We start from the raw sequence: 20,785 nt of genomic DNA, 5'->3' as shown, positions 1-20,785 counted from the left end.
AGCAGGGCTTGGGGAAACGCTAGGGAGCTCCAGCCTGGAAAGGCCCAGCTTGCAGCCTAGCATTAGGCCAACAGGTACTGGGGGTGCAGAGGGCAGCCCAGGGTTAGGCAAAGGCAGCAGTTCCAAACCCAACCTTGCCAGTGATGAGTAGGCTGATACTGCAGTCTGCCCCAGGGAGCGGGGGCTAGCTGGTGACTGGCAGTAGCCTTATACTGAGGTGAGGTGGGGATAGTGGGTGGGGGTTTCCCGGGGAGGGGAGACCCTGAGAGAAAGGGGGTACTGCCAGGGGGCAGCACCCCAAGAAAGGGGCACCAGGGTCCTGGGAGGGACACGGGGCCAGCAGCAAGGCGGATCACCGGCCTGCAGAGGGCGCTCCTGGGTCGATGAGCTAATTCCCAGAAGAGACCAGCAGGAGGTGCCGCAGGGGTGAGTCCGCACCTGCTACAGGACCCCATCCTGAAAGAAATCTTTCCAGAACCCTCTCTTCTAGCCTTCAAACAACCCCCCAACCTCATCATCAGAAGCAAGCTCCCCACAGACCACGACCCACCAACTCAAAGCAGCACCAGACCCTGCCATAGCAACAGATCCAAAACCTACAGCCGTATCTCCACTACTACAATGATCAACACCACCCACAACACACCTTTCAAGATCATGGGTCCTACTCACACCAATCACAACATGTGGTATATCTCATCCAGTGCACTAAATGCCCCAATAACAGTTATGTGAGTGAAACCAGACAGTCACTACGCTCTTGAATGAACTCACTGAGGAAAATGACAAAAGGCAGAAACACCCTGTCATCTGTGGGTGAACTCTTTTCACAAGAGGTCACTCGGCATCTGACCTATTAGTCCTCATCCTCAAAGAAAACCTGCAAATGCTTTCAAAAGACAAACCTGAAAGCTTAAATAAATAACTTTGCTATACATTATAAATTATGGTCTTAATGAAGACACTGGATTTATGGCCTATCACAACAACCTGTAACCACGAACCCCACTTTTTGTTATATGGCTACAGGGGTGTTAACAGGCCACTTCACCTTGAATGGTCCCTGAGAATAGGTGCTAACTACTTATGTCTAAGGGCTTGTCTACACCACGCAGCTTTTAGCGACAAAGCTGTGTCGACACAGCCTTGTCACTAAAAGTCAGCCTGTGAACGCTCTTTTGCGGTATTTTGTCCGCACTTTTGCCAACAAAATACTTCCAGCCCTGTGAGCGACATAAGCTTTCTCAGCAGGAAAGCGTTCCTGCCGACAAAGCCGAGTTCACACTGCCATTTGCGTCGGCAAAACTTTTGTCTTTTGCGGGGGGGGGGGTGGGGGGGGGGGCTTTTTTAAGTATCCGCGAAAGACAAAAGTTTTGGTGACAACTGTGCAGTGTAGACAAACCCAAAAACTCTCTCTTCAATCTCGTATTTCGCTGTAACACTTTTAGGGTAGGTCTACACCACAAACTTGCATCAGTGCAGTTGCGCTGCTGAAGCACGTCTGATGAAGACGTTCTAAGCCGACAGGAGAGAGTTCTCCTGTCGACTTAACAACTCCACCTCTGCGAAAGGCAGAAGCTATGCTGGCAGGAGAAGCTGCTGTCTACACAGGGGGGTACGGTTTGGTATAACGATGTCGCTCAGGTGTGTGGATTTTTCACACCCCTCAGGGACATAGTTATACCAAAGTAAGTGTGTAGGGTTGACCTGGCCTCAGTACCCTTCCCAGGAGAAGAGCTTTGTGTAGCTTGAAAGCTTGTCTCTCTCACCAACAGAAGTTAAGAACATAAGACCGGCCATACTGGGTCAGACCAAAGGTCCATCTAGCCCAGTGTCTGACAGTGGCCAATGCCAGGTGTCCCAGAGGGAATGAACAGAACAGGTAATCATCAGTTGGTCCAACAAAAGATATTACCTCACCGACCTTGTTTTTCTTTTCACCAGCTAGGCAGAGCAATTGTGTGTTACCATTTCAGGTTCCCAGTGACTGCCTCGGATGTGGCTGTCGCTCATTGGTGTAGCCACATTGGAGTTACTCCTGAGTTAACATCAGTCCGAGAACACAGGGAGGAAAGGTGGCCTAATTGAAAAGGCACTAGAAATCTAGGGACCTAGGTGTAATTCCCAGCTCTGTCACACACTTCCTGCATGACTTTGATAAAGTCACTCCAACTCTCTGTGATTTCATTTTCTCCCAACCTCTCTGCAAAGTAGACACACTTGTCGGGTGGGCTGCAATGGTTAATGGCTGAGCTCAGCAGAGGAAAAGTTGTACTAGCCACATTTTCAAAGGGACCTTTAGTTTGAGTGCCTAAGCTTTTGGGTGCCCAACTTCACTCACGGTGGGCCTGGCTTCCAGAAGTGTTGGGCACCAGCTGCAGACGCTCAGCACCTGTGAAAAGCAGGCCAATGGAGTCCTGTGACGGACTGAGGCAACCAAAAGTCAGTAGCCCATGTAAACTCAAACGACTAATTCTGCCAGAGCCGAACAAGGCTTCATCTAGTACAACACCTTGGCTCTCATGCCAGAGTGCTGCAGAGGAAGGCATAAAATCCCCCATAATGCACCTAACTGGGCAATACATCATAGTGGACCAGTTTCTTCCATACCCTCATTTCTGATCAGCTAAAGTACAAGGCTTGGATTGCCCCCTTATTTGTTTATCTGTAACTGTGGCCATGAGGCAGGAAAGCTCTTGAGCACGTGCTTAACTTTAAGCATGTGCTCAAAGTTAAACAGACACCCAAGTGCCTTGCTGAACCAGAGCCCACGTCTGGCCTAACAAAAATTGGGTGAATAAAGGGCTGTTTGAATCCAAGGTTTTGATTTTGGGCCATCTGTACAGAATTAAAAATAAGGGAGAAGGGAGAGATGATAAAACCCAAATAAGAAGAAGTACTCACGCCAAGGGATAGTGCAAGGATTAATTTGTTAATGTTCATGAAGTGGTTTCCAGGCTGAGAAGTATCATAAAGGCTAAGTATGGATTTTAGCTGCCATCTCTGCATTCACCCGGATAATACAGTTCAGAGTACACACTGCACTGGACCCTGACTGCCACAGCAAGGGGATTTGGGTAACTGTCTTATACTCGGTCCATACAGGGTTTAAGGCTGTAACCCAGATGGAGGATTCTACCTGATTTCACAGGGGACATGACAGGCGCATCCCTGACGCAGTAAGGAGAAAACCATGTTTGCTTCAGTTCTTTCACCTTTATTCTAAATCTCTCTCTCGCTGGCCCAGTTCAGATCTGGGGAATGCTAGAGTTGGATTCCCCCAGTGCCAGAAGAGGTTTAGCTAATGGCTCATCTCCGATTATTACTGTTCACGAGGGTGATCCCACTCATGCCATGGGCGTTTCACCACAGAACGGGCTAGGCAGACCATACAACTGGTGCTCAGAATTCCCCGGCAGAAAAGCAACCTTCGAACAAAGATTTCTTACGGGTGACCCCTGACCGTCCCAACTGTCTACCAAACCCTCCTAAAAAACCCATTGCAGCCCCAGATGTGTCATCTAACTCAGCCATAACTGTACCCGTCCAACAGCCAATCTACAGAGCTACGTCAGCTCCAAAACATACACGCTTCAATCCTCTCCCTGCGGCTTTCCCCGCTGCTGCTGGGAATCCCGTTACCGTGGGGCCATCGACCTAGTAACTAGCCGTCAATAATAGGGACTGATGTCCTTTGCTCCCCTAGCATACGAAGGGTGAAGCATGTCACTGTGAGAAAGGTACTATACGCTAACATGATGCAATAGACACAAACTCTCTGCTGCTAGTATAGCCATGTCAAGAATTAGCCCCCTTGTAACAGGTGGTAATAGCCAGAAAGTGACCAAAACAAAGACATCACAGGAGTCTATATTTCCCTGGCAGTGGTTTCTCAGAACATGGCTAGCAATTCCTCTGGCAGTGGCCCTTAGTTACAAGTCAAGAGCGGATTTTTCTGATTGCCCGGCACCACCACCTTTGGCCCGTCTGCTGAGCTTCCCAGAAACGTGCTAGTTGGGATGGTGAGAATCCTTCAACTGCCTAAATCAGAAAAGAGCCCCCAGATGGGAACAGATTTTTGTTACAACTGATCTGAGCTGGGTCTGAACCAGCGCCACTGAGGGGGAAAGTTCTTCATTACAAGGCCTGAGCCACCCAGTTTAAAGTTCTGGGAGAGAGAAGTAGCTTTCAAGTGAGGCACAGTGGCAAACGGATGATCAGCCACCTCTGGGATGAATGGAAGCAGCCTTTAAACAGCATACAGCAACAAGATCAAGGACGAGTGGCTTATTCAACTGGAAACTTAAATACCTCTCTTCTAAAAGACACCGCGGCCTGCCGCACAGCATCCAGCTGGGGACATCGGCTGACTCAGAGCAAAGGCTGACATCTGCTGAGTCAACAGCACCACCGCAGCTTTCCAGTGACCGTCCAAGCGCCCAAGCCAGCTCTTGCTTAGATTGAGATCAGATTGTGTCATCATCGGAGGTAATGGCAGCAGGAGTCAGACACTTCAGATGTACAGCAACAGAGCTACTCAAAGGGACACCCACTCAGGTACACACTATAGGCTAATGCAGTTCAACTTATTGATTTCTACCCGCAGCAGAAGCACAGCATGGAAACGGGTCTCTGCCATTCAGATGGATTAAAATACGACCACGTAGATAAGCTTGGGTTGCTAACCGTTTTCCCTCACAGACAAAAACAAGGACCCATTCAAATATCACTGACCTCCTCTTCCCCCTGTCCGCTAACCCATTAACACTCAAACAGTGATCCAGGACACCTGACTTGCCCTTTCATACCACACTCCGCTCCAGTCCCAACCTCTGGGACAACTGGAGAAAGGCTGTGCCATAATCTCCGATACTGCACGGTCAGGATTGCTCAGCCCTTAAAACAGACCCCGGCCTCGAGTTCATGGTGTGTTTAGCCCATGTTAGCTGTCCAAGCCACTGGAGTATTTTTAATTGAGTGCGAACTATCAGTGCCCTCCAGAAAGTTCCCATTCTGTCTCCGTTCTCCCTGCAGACCATGAAGGACTGGCCACCAAACTGCCATAGAATTGGGGCAGGACGTGCAGATCAGCTCCTGAAATACCTAGGTATCAGCAGACATGAGGCTCAGGTGGAGGAGGGAGTGCGCACCATTTCAGAGCTAGTTCCCCCATAATGCTCTGGGGCAGGCGGAAGTTCTGCTTCCTCCCGTCCTTGCTCTTCAAACTAGGTCCAGGATGCCTCCTTGGGTCGCTGCTTGATGAGCTGTCCCGATAGTAGCCTGGTTCCCCGGGAGAGGCTTAAAGCACGGTTTAAAGGAGCAGCCACCTAAGCATGAGATGGAGCAGGTACGTGACAGCTGGCGTATGTCGCACACAGGCAAGGGAGCAGAAAGATGAAACTTCTCGCCCATGGCTTGCTGCCAGGGGAGTCCCTGTTGCCACTGGCTCAGCTCTTCCCACTAGGGTGGCCTTTCCATCCCCTGGGACACCAGGACTTCCTCCAGCAACTGCACGGTCAGGTGTCATTCTGCAACCAAGAGAACGAGCACAGGGGGGTGAAATGCACTGCACACCTGGAAGCTCCTCTTGTCTCCAGAGCTGCGTACTCATCCCCTTGCATCTCCTTGAGTCCCTGTCCGCTGCTCAACTGGACCTTAACTCTGGTCTTGGGATCTTCTCTCTAACGAGGTCTGGTTCTGTCCACGTTGTCAAAACTCCACTGGGGACCTGGTTAGAAAATCAACTTGTCCCCAGATGCCCTTAAAAGCCAGCTTGGTCTTTGCAGGAGACGCGGGACTGAACGGGTTTCAATCACATTTCCAAACTGTTCTTCAGCCCTGGGGCCAAGCACTTGAGCCTAGCTCCGCTGATGTCAGTAGAGGTGCTTCACCCATTTATGCCAGCCGGGGATCTGCCCCCATTGACTCCAGGGCAGAGACACCCATTTACACTAGTGGGGATCTGACCCTACTGACTTCAATGGAGCGGTGCCCAGGGACACCAGGTGGGGACCCGTTCCGTACACACTGCGAAATCGACCCAGGTTTGGTCCCGGCCATGGACCTGCTGCACGGTACCCATGTCCCCCAGCACGGCAGGTTCTTTACCTGAGCCCTTCCACCTCAGGTGTTGACTGCAGAAAGGCGGTAGTTAACTGTGCTCAGGGTCCCTTTGACTGGGCAGAGTGTTGATCTCAGGGCGTTGGCTGAAATGAGGGAGGAGAATGGCCAGCGATTAAGAGCTGTTGTGATCTCATTACTATTCATGGCCCATGTCACCTTTGATGCTCACAGTCAGGGAAATGATGCTCTCCTCCACTGAGAGTAGCACCTCCGGGAATCCACACCGGGTATCTACATAATGAATGGCCATTAACCCAGGCCACAAGGTCCAAAGTAGAAGGTCCTTCCCACACCTCCCAGTGCGGCTTCCCCACGGTATCCCTCCTCTCTTAGCCATATGGCACTGAGATCTCGCCACCTGGATCTGAGGTTCTTAATTAAAGGACTTCAGGGGCCCATTCCAGGCTGGATGGAAACAGGCACATGCCATGTAGACAACAGCACACAACCAATAACTCTTGGGAGAGTCCATTTCTTATTGTGTCCGGCAGTTTCTCCAGTGGGTTGTTAATTCACACTCTGCTAGATCTCTCTATCTACCTCTTCATGACCACACTGCGTGCAGCGGTACACTTGCCCGCGAAAGCACGGAACGACCCTGGGTTCCATTCCCACCTCTTTTACTGGGGCTCTTCTGTAAAAGATGTGAGGCTAAGGAGCACGTGTTCAGGGAGGCGGTGCAATCAGGAAAACTGGGTTCTATATCCAGCTCTGACTAGGCACTGTGGTCTAGTGATTAGGGCAGGGGGGAGCTGGGAGCCAGGACTCTTGGGTGTGCACTCTGGTGACTAGAGATGCAGGCGGACAGCCAGGACTCCTGGGTTCTCCTCCCAGCTCTCAGAGGGACCATGGTCCAGTGTCTATCTGCAAAGAGTTCAAGATGTTCCTTACATTACACTTACCTATATCAACCCTATCCGTCTGCCCAGTTATTCAGAAGTAATTGCCCATGCAAGGTGTGAGCCGACTAAAGTCATTTTACTCATCCTTTCTCCTTAACATTTCCCACCAGTGGTAGTACTAGTGGCCACCAGCTTTCTAACCACCGCGTCTCCTGGCCCTGCCTAGCAGACACAGGGGTTAGAACACCAGCTACCACCTGAGCTCTGTCTACACTACAGCACCCCCCACCCCATCCTGCCTGCAGCGTTGTCCCAGTGGTAAACTCAAATTCTCCACTGCAGCCGCCCCCAAGGGGGATGGTGGCTTCTGGGATGCAGAGCTGGAGCGGGGAAACCTGATCTCATACAGAGCTGCCATCGGATGTTAAACGCTTTCAATCACTGCCAGCCAAGTTCACAGCTGACCTAGAGGTGAAACGCGGCAGATCTTGTTACCGAGCCCTACAGTTCCTCCCGTGGATTGATGTATGTGCACTAGAAAGCTTTGATAACCGAGGGCCGGTGCTGTGGCCTGGGGCAGCTCTGCAGTTAGGAGAGCAACCAGGAGGATTTCTAATCCCCCTCCACCCACACCTCCAGCCCTTCTCCAATAAATCTGAGCTCTGCCTGGCCTCCGCAGCCATTTTCCGCCTGGTCATAGGATCCGGGACGCTGCAAGCGCATCAATAATTCAAGCATGCTGTCAAAGAGACCTGCATCCCATCTGATTTAGGGGCCTAGTCAAGTTAAAAGGAGTTAATGCAGCTAAGAGGCCTTAATCAAGGCGCATGGAGCAGAAGGAACTAATCAGAGCTCTGCATTCCTCCATGGCTAACATATTTCCATTAAGGCTGCCAGGACATTCTGCAGGCAGAGCAGGGGCTGCAAAAAAGAGAGAGGATGGGGCAATCCCAGAGAAGGCAGAACCTGGTTTGTTTCAACCAGCCTGCTAACCCCTGGGTCTGTCCCGCCTTCCACCCCCCCGCCGCAGATCCCCAAGCCGCAAGAGAAAGCTTTGCATGCGGATGAAGACAGATCCGACGGCTGCTTCTCCCTGACGCCCGGAGACAAGCAGCTAAAAATAGCACATGCAGCACAAGGCGCGCTCCTAAGGCTGCAGTCGGGGAGGAGGGACTGTTGCTCTTCTCAAAGCAGCAGCTAAAGGGGGACAGTAAACGAAGCCAGGCCATGGCGTTAGGCCACTGAACGTCCCACCAACAAGGCAGCCCCAGTCCTTCAGAGTCCTGCTTTGCCGCCCCCTTTGTAACTGGGCTCGGTGCAAAGGAACAGATCTGGGGGGCCGGGGGAGACATCCTCCCTCCCTGCCCCTCTCCCCTACTTCTGCAACAGCAGCAAAACTGAAGGCCATTCGGGCTGCGAGAGTTTTAATCCACCCTGTCGCTAGATCCTCTTCCCCCTCAACAATGTCCCTTTAAATGTTTTTTAAAGAAAAAACCCAGGCGCTGGATAGAAATAAAGAGGGTTTGGATCCTTTGGCTGCCATGCGGATCACGTTAATAATCCAGCCATTGTTGATTGCCCTTGACCCTCCCCTGCTCCGAGCATGCCTGTGCTACTGTATGTTTCCCCCCCCCAAAAAAGGAGCAGGGATCCAAGCAAAGGGGGATTCCCGGGTCGGGTTGGACAGACTGGCCATAGCAATGGGTGGCGCGTCCGGAAGTTACAAACCCCGCTGCTGTTCGCCGATCAGAAGTGCCGTCACCTCTCCGGGTTCCTTATTAACACGTCCCCTCTCCGTTCTGACTGTACCCGACTCTCTCCTGCGGCCAGCCGACTTCTCATTCGGGTCATCATCACTTTCTCACCTTCCACCCACCCCACAAACGAAGGCACACACACCGCCTTCTCCCTCCCCCGGCGCCTCGTTCTGCGAGCCCTGCAATCGTGACGGGGCTGATGACTCACAGGGTGATGCACGCACGAGGCTGTAATGTTTGTAAACCTAAAAAAGCCATGTGCAGGCAGGCAGCGTGATCCGGCCGGGAGCACCGGCTGCCAACTGCACGAAGAGACAGCGTCTCCAGACAGGGAATGAAGGGGCCCTCCAAATGGGCTAAAAATAGGCACAAACCACCACTGTGTCTCCCAGCGTTTGCTCAGAGTCACGGGCTTGGGAAACCAGCGCAGAAGGAGCCAAGACGGGAGCAGAGAACTACCTCTCGGCAAATTTCAGCTCTCCTCGCTGGGGAAGGCATTTAAAGGGAAAAAGTCAGAGCCTACCCTCGTCAGATTAATAAAGACCTTAGAAGTTGTGGCATCAGCTACAGGCAGCGATCGGGGGTTGGGTTGGGTTGATCTAAAGACCTGCTGTGCTTATGATGATTTATGCTGCAGTTGCACCACGGACCAGGCTCCCATTGTGCGAGGTGCTGTACAAACAGAGAGCTTGACAAACAACAACCAGTCACAATTGTTGGCCGTGGTACCTTTCAGCCCCCACTCACTCTCGCAAGCACAGATGCACTTCGCTCCTAATTTTTAAGCACATGTGTAAAGAGTCCCTGCCTGGCCCATTTCAAACCAAACTGAAACAGCTCGTCTGTCTGTCTCCACCTGTTGTCTCTTGTCTTCCGTTTAGACTGCCAGCTCTCTGGGCAGGGGCCGTCACCTCTTTGTTCTGTGTTTGTACCGCACCTAGTGTTACGGGCTCATTGTCCATGACTCCGGCTCCTAGGATCTATGGAGTACGAGCAATAAACAATAATATCTAGCTAGGTAAGTACGTATACGATTGATTGACTTGAAAACCAGAAGGGAGCACTAGTTTTATTTATTGGCACTGCAGGAGCACCTGAGAGCCTGAGTCCTGGACGATGCCACCATGATGATGTCATTTGACCTTTTCTATAATCCAAGCCGGAGAATTCCGCGTAGCAAATCCTGCGTGTGGACCTGGCGCTGTAGCAGCCGAGTGCCTAATAAATACACACCTCTTGCCCAAAAAGAACAGGAGTACTTGTGGCACCTTAGAGACTAACAAACCTCTTGCCCACCCACCCAAAATGCTGCTATTTAGGACATGGCCGATTGAAAGACCTCTGCATGCGATGAACTGCGTAGAGCGAGGTTAAATGAAGGGCCAAGTGCAAATACATCCTCGCCAGACTGGATATGCAGGCGATGCTGCCATCCCCCTCAAGGGGACCAGAACTCTGCACCTCTCAGACCTGGGACAACAAAAAGCCACTGCACACAAATCATCAGATCCAGTGAGTGGGGGCTCTGTCTCTTAGCTGCCCATCTAAAGAGTAGGCATCAACCTTCCTGAATGGCCCTGCAAACTCCACCAGATACAGCTAGCTTGTACCACATTAATGCAGAGATGTATGGCTCCATGATCTGGCTGGATGTCTTGCTACAAGAGGGTTCTGGACTGACCCTGAGGGACCAATCTTGCTCCTAAAGAAGTCAACTGCAAAATCCTCTGATGGGAGCAAGTCCTTGCAGCAATCTGGATCACTTGATTCACAGTCTCCCACCTCCCCGCAACATCTGTCCCCGAAGAAGAAACCCACAGCTGTTTCTTTTCATGATTATTTATTTGAAGCAGCACCCGCAATCTCCTGGCTGCTTTCCAGACATACAAGAAAGGGTGTTCCATGCCCTGAGTAGATCACAGTCTACATGGACAACTGCACGTAACATACAGATGCTCTTGCAGAGCACCTGAAATCCAGCAATTTACCAGAAGTGATGGGACCCATGATCCCACTCTATGACATCAGCAGTACATAATTGTGCTTGGTCCCTGGGGAAAAGCCATCCAGACATTATTTCATACCTTGCATGCTGCACTGATTGGAGGCACAAGAATGCAGCAGGCAATTAGAACTATTACGATAAACCCGTCTTTTTTTGTTTGTTTGTTTTTCTTCATGTGGCTGCTTTGGAAATTGAGATCTCAGTGGTGAACATTTCCCAGCTAGTTGATTTCGTTTTTAAAAGGAAATACTACTACTAAAGGGATGCAGCTGAATGGATCTGCAGAAGGTACACTTTACAAAAAACAGAACTGCCATTTTAGATTAAACAAACAAAAATGCAGTATTGTCTCTGCTCAAGGTCTCATTCTGAATACCTTTCAGAAAACAATGCTGACAGCACACTGGGAATCAATGCAGCCAATCTTCTTCCATGCAGAACTGGCATCTGCTAAGCATCCTTCTTGGGTTCCCAACAATGTTGGGGATGGGCGAAATGGCCATTTTGGAAAGATCCCTTCCTGGTTACAGCATTTCCGGTGGAGCCAGCTGATCTGATCTGCAGCAATGGCTGAACTTTGGCAGGGAGGGTTCTGTTCCACCATTCGTACAAGCATCGATCGGTAGGGAATATAGACGAGCTGATTAGACCCAGACTTTCCCATCTCCAGCCTCTTCACATTTGATTTCAACTGCACTCGGATCAGAGCACAGTGAAAAAGCAAGGCTCTTTTCCAATAACACAGCATCGGTCAAGTGTCTTCCAGCGAACTCAAAGCACAAATAAGATGAATGTCACAGACAGGGGTATAAATATGTTTTTAAGATTTGGGAGTGAACTTAGGGCGTGCAGAAGCAAGGGACTGGCAGGGCGCTGGTCTACGTCAGAGCGGGAAAGTACCGTGCAAACCATCTCCCCCTCTCCTGAGGCACCTCCAGCCTGATAGAAGGTCCCTCTGCTGTGCCAGACGCAGCCCGATCCTGACCCGCAGTCCTGCGTATATATAGCTCTGCCCATGCCCTTCAATCCCCTCCCTTCTCAACTATTCCAGTTCCCGGCCACCCTATGCAATTCTGCTAACGTTAATGCCCCTCAGTTCTAACCATCAGCTCCCCCCCCCCCCCGATTCCAGCTCCGGGCCTTCCATCCCAACCCTGTCAATGAACCTCAGTCCCGACCCACCCAGAACCCCATTAGTCCAGGCATGGATCTCTCCTGAGCGAAGATGTACGGTGGCACTGAACCATGCCAAACCATCCAGGTAGGTGGTTACCCGGGCTGAGACCTAAAGTCATTTCCGCTCGTGAATCTGGGTTTGAGGGCATGCTTCCGGCGGGGAGCGGGGTGATGCACAAACCCACTGGTGCCACCGCACCCTGGAAATCCCAACCACCGAGAGATCAATGGAAATGGATGCAGGGAATAACTGGGTGCAGGGTATCCGGCTACCATACATCCGGGCAAAGAGTGGAGAATATCAGAGGAGAAAAATGGCGGTCACAGGCCCCTTTTGCTTGGCTTTGGATTCAAAATACTGTCACACACAAACACACACCCCCCACCTCGAAATGGCAGGTGTCACCTCGGTGCATGGAACCCACCCCGTTGAGGACCCCAGTGCGGTGGGGCCGGGGCGCTTCCGTTGCCCAAGGGCTGGTGATTGAGAAGGGAGGCCGTACCCTGTTGCAGAAGGGGGCTTCGTTAGAGCTCTGGAGAGTACAGCACAGGGGAGGGAGAGGTGGAAGGGATGTGGCCGCCATGGCTGGAACTGTCCATTCATCACCGCGCCCCTCACAGGAGCTGGAACGGGAAGGGTCTGGCCAATGTGCCCACCAGCTGGGATGGATTCCATTCTGCACCCCCCAAAACTCCATCAATGCCGACTTGGAGGGGGGAGGGGTGAATTTCATCTGGTTAATGCAAGTTAAGGGGTTGAATTTGGAGAGGGAGAAATCTCATTTACTTGCTTTCCCACCCTTTGCAACCCTGCTGCTACAATATCTGCCCCTTGTACCTGCGCTGGCGTGGCATTTCACACCAAAAACAAAAGAAAGGAAGAGGTCAGGCAGCAGGCCAGGGTCTTTTTTGTTCCCCATCCTCCCCACTCCAAATGCAAACTGCCCTCTCTGGCCTGACCTTTCCCTAATTACCTGTGATAAAGGATCCACATTGGTAAAGCAAACAAACATCATCAGTGCTAATTAGGTGCCACCAAAGACTTAGCACTCCAGTCAGGACTTGTTTGTTTACCAAGCTAGCATGACAACAGCTGCTCAATTTGGTACCTTCCCTGGCAAGGGCCCTGATGCAACCTCCAGCTCACCTGGTTGGCAGGAGGCTGAACTTGCAAAATGTGCATGCATCCAATGGGCCAGACCCTCAGCCAGCATAAACTGGCACAGCTCCATTGACGTCGACGCTCACTCACACCACTGGATGGGATTTTCAAAAGCAGCCAAAGTGAGTTAGGAGCACAAGACCCACTAAATGTCAATGGGATGTGGGCTCCTAACTCACTTAGGTGCTTTTGAATTACAAAAAAATCTCACCCTCTGATGTCAATGACGCAACGCCTGCACAGTCACTGATATAAGATCCGAATCAGGCCCAGTGGGAATCAAGCAGGAGGACGTGACACATTGTTTGCTAGGTCGCAGCTAACAGCAGCAAGCAGGTTACGGATCATGGATCCCCTCCATCGGGACCCCGGGAACAACCTTACTTAAAATTGCAAAGCAACACTCCAGTTACACGACCGGGAGCAGTAGCGTTTCCAAGCATTACATTTCCTCTCTGCACAGGACCCCCCAAACTCAGAGACGGTTGTCATTTACAAATGGGTATAAGGGAAGCTACCGTAACCAACTGCCTGATTTCCAAAGGCACCGGGCACCTGCAGCAACCACGGAATTGTAGGTGCTCAGCACTTCGCCTCAAGGAGCCCGAGGGCCGGACTTGGATCTTGCGCTGATGTAACAAACCATGGGCAGATTCCCCATTGCTAGGCACCGTGGGCGCTCCGAATGGCAATATTTTATATTGTGAGAACACGACACATAGGGCACACTAGGAACACGCCCAGCGTTGCTGGAAGCTCCAACTTTAATCAATATCCCCTTACCCCCTCTTTTGAGCTGCTTTGCCCTTAGACACCATAGTGAAAGTGGCCCTAGAAATAGCCAGGATATACATATCCAGCTCCTCTCCCTTGGCTCCTGGATGCAACACAGCTGAGGAATGGGAAATGCAATCAGAGAACAAAATAAGCAACGACTGGCCCTTAGCTAGTGTCAAAAGTGTAGTTTTGTCAATGTCAATGCAGCTAAAATGGTTCACACCAGCGGAGGATCTTGCCCGTTATTTCTAAAGCACAGACTGAATATCAGGAAATCTTCCTATCAGCAAGATCTGTGGAGTGGTCTCCCCAGAGGAATGATGGAAACCCCATTGCGTGGGACACTTTAAAAAAAAATAATCAGAGACTGGCAAATACACAGTAACGGAACCACATTGGTTGAGCCGCTGTAACGCTTCAGTTAAACACTATACACGCCAACAGCAAGGGTTCTCCTGTTGGTGTAAGTAACCCACCTTCCCGAGAGGCGGTAGGTAGGTCGATGGAAGAATTCTTCTATCAAATCTCGCACAGTCTACAGGGGGCCGTAGGTCAGCTTAACAACACCACTCAGGGGTGTGGATTTTTCCCCCCCCCCGACCGATGGAGTTAAACCAACCTAATTTTCTAGAGTAGACCCGGCCACAGTCCCTGCAAGGTAACGCTCCTGATACCGCTAATGAAATCAGCTCGCTCACCTTCCCTCTTCCCCCATCTCATTTTCCCAGAGCATTAGCGTCGAGGCAAGCTGCAGTGTCACACTCCAAACTTTGTCCCCATAGCAACCCCATGGTGAGCCACTCCTAGGTATTTTCCCAAGGCACAGGCATCAGATCTGCAGAGGAGTACAGGACCAGGTCTAACTCTGGAGTAACCCCATTGATTTCAGCTGGGTTGACATCAGCGTAACACGGAGTGGAATCCGGCCTTAAACCTCAAGTGACAAAACCTAAGAAACCTTGCCTGCCCCCTCCGCTTCGTAATGATGTTTTCCCCCAGAAGTAGAGAAACCGAGTTGTGGTTTTGGGTCATGGCAGCTCAGACAGACTCTCCAGGTCCACCCTAGTGAGGTATGACAGCTGCTGTCGTCATGGTTACATCAGGGTGATGTCATGCCTGCTTCAAAGTGGGAGAGTCTAGTCTCTCTTGTTAATTGCACCGGACTCAGCAGATCTAGGGGAGAGAGGGGAGAGAGGCTGCTGCTCCCCTGTAAAGACAAGGGGGAAGAGGGGATTGTGGCGATATTTCTTTATTTTTGCTTCTGCACCACAAGAGGAGAGGAGCTGCTGAAAAGCAGTGATTCCTTCCCCCCTTGCAAAAACATCACAGCTTAAAATAATAACAGCAAATGCCTGGATGAAGAAGCATCTGCAATTCAGCAGGGGTAAAGCTGGAGACGCCTGGGTTTTTAAATACCGCAACACATGCTTCGCTATCGCTAGTGGTTGGCCAATTCCACCCCCCGCCGCAGATTCCCTTCCAGGCTTTGTCCTCAGTCTTTAAACAAGAAAAGAAAGGTACCTTTGTCACCAGCACTTGCTCCTGCGTCCCACCTTCTTTATTGTCCCTTATTTCCACCTGCAAGGGGAATTAAAAAAAAAAGTCAGAATAAAATGCAGTTCAGGCCAAGCCGGTCCTGGCAACACCAGCTACCACAGTCCTCCTGCTACCAGGGAATTGCATGCAGAAAGGGGGGGGCATGTTGTGTGTTATTTAAACACACACTGTCTATTAGAAAATCCCTATCAAATTCCCTTGGACTGGGGAGGGCAACTCGCGCATTTAAAGGGCATTGAAACGAAACACAAGGCAGAGCCTGTATTTACCTTGTTCTGCTTTTAATTCTCTTTCCTCTCTCAGCTTGCCAGCGATCGCCCACCCCCGCACAAAAATCCCCCCCCCAGCCCTCGTCAGTTCCAGCGAGAATCCACCACTACCAGGCAGCCATCTTGCTTCATTCTCCTTTAAGCTCGGTTACAGACACCCTGGTGCATTCAGGGGCTTTTTTTCTTTCTGCCAGACGCTAGAGTCATTATCATACCGCTGAGCTCCGGCTCGCTTCCCCCCCCACCCCGATGAAACAAACACTGTGGACGTGATATGCATGCCCACTCCCCTGCCCGCCTCAGCGAGGGGGCGGGCGAGCCAATCCTCGCAGGCTTCGCCGTGTGTGTGTGTGTGTGTGTGTGTATATGTGTGTGTACGCGCACGCGTGCGTGTGGAGAGGAGGAGGAAGAGAGGGATGTGGTTTTTCTGCTAGTGATTCGACCGTATCGACTTCTTTCAGGTCACACGAAGCACCAGGCAGTTCTCTCGCTCCCTCCCCGCCCGAGCCAGCTATAAAAGACAGTCGGGCAGCTGTCGCAGATTTCTAAAGAGCTTGCCTTCATCTGAACCAGCTGAAGATCTGGCTCGGCGAGGGTGGGCACCTGCTTAAATCACTTTTACACCTGGCTAACTCCACTAGCGTAACTCCGGATTTACACCGCTGCAGAGAAGCAGCAGGAAAGCATAGCTCCTTCTGTGTTCATCCCAACAGCCAGAGGTAGTTTAAAGAGCCCCAGAAAAGCAATGAACCAAATTCTGACTCCAGTTACATCAGTGTCAGAGACCTTGTTTATAAGATCGGATTCTGTCCTCGCTAATATTGGTGTAACGTTGTCCACTTCACTGGAGTCACTCCAGATTTACAACAGCATAATAATCATCATCCCCAGCTCTTCTATAGCACATTCCATCAGTAGATCTCAAAGCACTTTACAAAGGAGGTCAGTATCATGGTCTCCATTTTACAGATGGGGAAACTGAGGCATGGGGGCAGTACATGTCCAAGGTCATAAGCAGGCCAAGGTAAAGCTGTGATTAAAACCAAGGTTGCTCGAGTCCCAGTCCAGTGTTCTAACCACTAGGCAACATAGCACCCCTCCATCCAACTCTAGGTAACCAAGAGCAGAATTTAGAAGGCCTGATGCTAACCTCATTCCTGTTTGATAACGTCCAGTCCAGCGGAGTCACTCTGGATTTACCCTTCTGCAATCTACAGCAGACTTTATAATAACAGTTATCTAGCCATTCACACCCGACTCATCAGTGTGGTATATAAATGCCCATCATATTTGGCCCTTCTGTCTAGCACTTTTTTAATCCATAGATCTCCCTGATTCATTTTTTTAATTAAAAGGTTTTAATATATGGTTTAGAGAGTGCTGGGAATTTACACATGAAAATGACAGGTTCCCATGCCCGAAAAGAGCTTGAAATGCAACTCACTAAGGGGGGGTGTGGGCCAGTGGACTGATCACGTCTGGGAGCCGGGAGCTTCTGTGTTATTTATACACCCTGTTTTGAACCAGCCACACTTTATTATTATTTATTTGTATCACCGTGGCATCTAGGGGCCCCAGTACCGGACTCGGACCCCACTGCGCTAGGTACTGTACAAAGGGGCTTGCACTTTGGACAATTTTGCTTCATTTGTCTGCCTCCTCCTCACACACAGTTAGGCTTGGAAGGACTCGATTGTTATCAATAAATGTTGGTAAACATCTATTTCCCCGTGCACACATATACCCACGACAAAATATTCCTATCGATAACAATCAAAATGTGCAAAACAGGCAAAGGAAGGCGAGGACTCCATTTGATTTCAGACTATTTGCTTTGTACATTCTGACATGGGATGTTAACAGTTTGTGTTTCAACAATTATAAAGCTTTAAACTTTTTGAATCTCAACCTCAACCTGTCATTAAATAATTCATGTCTGACCCCGCCCCATCCCGTAATTTCCCACAACCGTGAACGTTTAAATAGATAAAAATAAAATATTTAAAACCCATAACTTTGAGCAACTGGGAAAATATGACATGATAATAGAAAAAAATGCTTTAAAATACACATTGATATTATCCATCAAAATGATTAAAAACAATAAAAATGGAGTATCTATGTCGTCCTTCCACAAGGCTTTTCATCCACAGACCTCGAAGGCAGGTCAGTATCATTATCCCCAATGTAAAGATGGGGGAAACTGAGGCACAGATGAGGGAAGCGACTTGCCCAAGGTCACACAATAAATCAGCGACTGAGCCAGAATTAGAACCTCGACTCTCAGCCCAGTGCCCTACCCACTAGGATACGCTGCCTCTCACCTGGGCAGCTGTGGATACCAATGACTGCAGATTCCATCCAGACCCCCGGATTACAGGGAAGCAGAATAAAAGCTGCCCAAGTCCTGTACAATCCCGTTGCATCACGCAGACTGCACTGGGACTGGGGGGGGAATCGTCTCTGCACCCAATGACTTCATCCCCAGAGCGTCTCCATATACACTGCCTGGTAGCCCACGTGTGCCCCGGTCTGTGGCTATGGAAAGTTCATCCTCTGCTAGGTTACAGAAACAATATTTGCTGGGTTTAAATACCGTTAGGCCCTGATCAGACACATTAGCACCTTCAAATCTACAGCCCGGCTAGGCACACTTGCTAAGTGTCACGGCTGCTAATGACCCGACGCCACTAATGCTTCGGAGCTGACACCAGGGTACCTGAAGACCCTTGTAAATGCAAAGCAATGGGTGGCTAAGCCTCTGGTATCCCTCATTCCTTGTAATGACCCTCCCTGCCTTGGGCTGCCAGGACTTTCAGAGCAGGTCCCCATGTTTCAAGGAAGTGAATTTACCCTTCCCTGACCCACAGAGGCCTGGGGACGAGGGGGGAATTCACCCCTAGGGTGGTAAATGTCAGCTGCACTTTAATTCCCACTCTGGGCTCCACGGAAGCTTTGCAAGCTGAGGGGATGTGCATCCTCCAGCTGGCCGGGCCATTTCCCTCTTTCAGCCGCTGTCAGCCGCTTTCTGGACGACGCTAAATCCCTCGCACCCCATGTCCTGGCAGAAAACAGTCTCACCCTCCCATCTGCCATCTTGGAAAATGGCATCCCTCTGCCCCCACCACCACTGTGGCAACAACAAAGGCCTATGGAAACTTCATAAAAGCTCTTGATCGCTGCCCACTTTGTGGACACCAACACAATTCTGGGGGGAACCCCTGCTGTGTCTCCGCAAGCTGGACTCCAACCATGGCCACTTTGGAGGGTGTTGGAGGCTCTGCTTAACGCTACATGGGGCCAAAAGCACCCCAGAATCGTGAGGATGTTTGGACCCAGAAACCGGACCTCCAACTCAAGTTACTGGAGCGACCAACCGGAGGTGAATTTGGCCCAGTGTATCCTTCTCGCCGCAGCGCCAGTGCTAGCAACTGGGGAGCAGCTGGTGGAAACTGACACACCGAAGGGTTAATGCAGTGTAGACGATTAGGTTCCGGATGCCTGGCTCTAGGACCCTGCAAGATGGGAGGGTTCGCCCCAGTCCCAAATGACTACAGGGCAATTAAACAGCCCCTTAGCCGAGTCAGCTGACCTGGGCCAGTCATGGGCGTCTAATTGCAGTGTAGACATAACCTAAGGGGCCAATTCCAGAAACCGTCCCTGGGGCCCCTTGCTGACAGCTCTGGCTGATACCTACGATAGCGGGGCATTGGGTGTTTATAGCACATTTCCGGAGCTGGCAGGTTCCTGGAATAGCGCTAATGGGTGCATGAGAAGGGAAGAGGATTTAAAAAACAAAAACAAATGTAACTGGATAGGAATTTTGCGCTCATGAAATTTACAAGATCGACAGTCCTGAAAACTCAGTCCTCCCTGCATATCAACAGAACTGGTACCACCCAGGCAGTCGTGTGTAAGATTCTCACAGCCTGGCCAGCCAACAAGCCTCACCCCTGACCCCGAGCTCACAAAAGGAGTTTAGCATCCACGGCTCTCACTCGGTCCTTGGACTCTTGGTGAAACTTGACTCACCAAATTCATTTCACACAGGCCTCTGATGGGACCATATTCCTCTCCCCAGCTACCCTGGCTGGCTCCAAACCATTGAGCAAAACTGGCAAACTGTGACAAGTTCCAGTGGCCACATTTTCAAAAGGAAGTTGGAAAACTGCAGAGGGTGCAGAGAAGAGCCACAAAAATGATCTGATGGCCCTACAGTGGGAGACTCAGAGAGCCCCAATCTGTTTAGCTAATAAAGAAGAAGATCAAGCGGTGACTTATGGTGTATAAGTACCTCAGTGGGCAAAAAAATACCAGGTGTTAAAGGGCTCTTTAATGTAGAAGAGAAAGGCAGAACAAGCAGCACTGGCTGGATGTTGAAGCCAGCCAAATTAGAAATAAGGCACAATTTCTAACAGTGGAACACTCTACCAAGAGAAGTGGTGGATTCTCCATCTTAAGCTTGGGTGTCTTGTTGGAGGGTTTGCTTTAGCCAAACACAAGTTACTGGGCTCAGTACAGCGATAACCAGGTGAAATTCTATGGCCTGTGTTATCTAGACTGCCAGACTAGATGCTCTAATGGTCCGTTGCAGGCTTAATCTACAAATGTCTGACGAGCGCTGGAAGGCTCTGTAAGCCACTCACTGATTACCCTGGGCTTGTATTTTCTCCATTAGACAGTACGCCAGCAACATCTGTGAACATCAGTTTGTGGAAATCCTGCTCCGCCTTCGCTGCTACCATTAGAAATGATAGGTTTCTGGAACATCATTTTACAGTGAGCCGAACAGAGGAAGAAGCAGAGGCACTGAGAAGTTCTGAGCCTAGAGAGAACATGCAGCTGTTTCTGGAACAGAGGGGATTTTTCCTGGGTGAGCTGGAAAGTTGAAAACGGATGAAGTAGAGACTTTAGTCTTCACTTCTGTCCCATAGCCAACATACCAGGCAACGAACCCGGAGAATAAGTCCACCAAACAGTCTCAAAGCACTTGATAAACACCTCGCTTTACAACAGACCTAACAGGGTAGGTATTCCGCCCATTTTGCAGATGAGGAAAACTGACGCACAGAGAAGTGACTTTGCCTGAGTAGGAAGGTGAGTGGCACAGCTAGGAA

General features: G+C 50.4%; 1 protein-coding gene across 1 annotated transcript in view; it reads right to left on the bottom strand.

Annotated features, from left to right (window-relative positions):
• Window positions 1-15,680, bottom strand: part of TET3 (tet methylcytosine dioxygenase 3) — a gene marked incomplete at its 5' end in the record, with an annotated part of 117,032 nt that extends 101,352 nt beyond the window's left edge. The window contains 2 exons of the mRNA XM_029912728.1: window positions 15,364-15,420; window positions 15,669-15,680. Of these exons, the coding sequence (XP_029768588.1) occupies window positions 15,364-15,420; window positions 15,669-15,680 (69 nt within the window). The remainder of the gene's footprint in view (window positions 1-15,363; window positions 15,421-15,668) is intronic.
• Between the last annotated feature and the right edge of the window lie 5,105 nt (window positions 15,681-20,785).

Source organism: Terrapene carolina, unplaced genomic scaffold, assembly GCF_002925995.2.
Source record: "Terrapene carolina triunguis isolate 2854851 unplaced genomic scaffold, T_m_triunguis-2.0 Scaffold53, whole genome shotgun sequence".
Lineage (NCBI taxonomy): Eukaryota > Metazoa > Chordata > Testudines > Emydidae > Terrapene > Terrapene triunguis.
The sequence above is the reverse complement of the archived record's forward strand: the minus strand, read 5'-3'. Positions and strand labels throughout refer to the sequence as shown.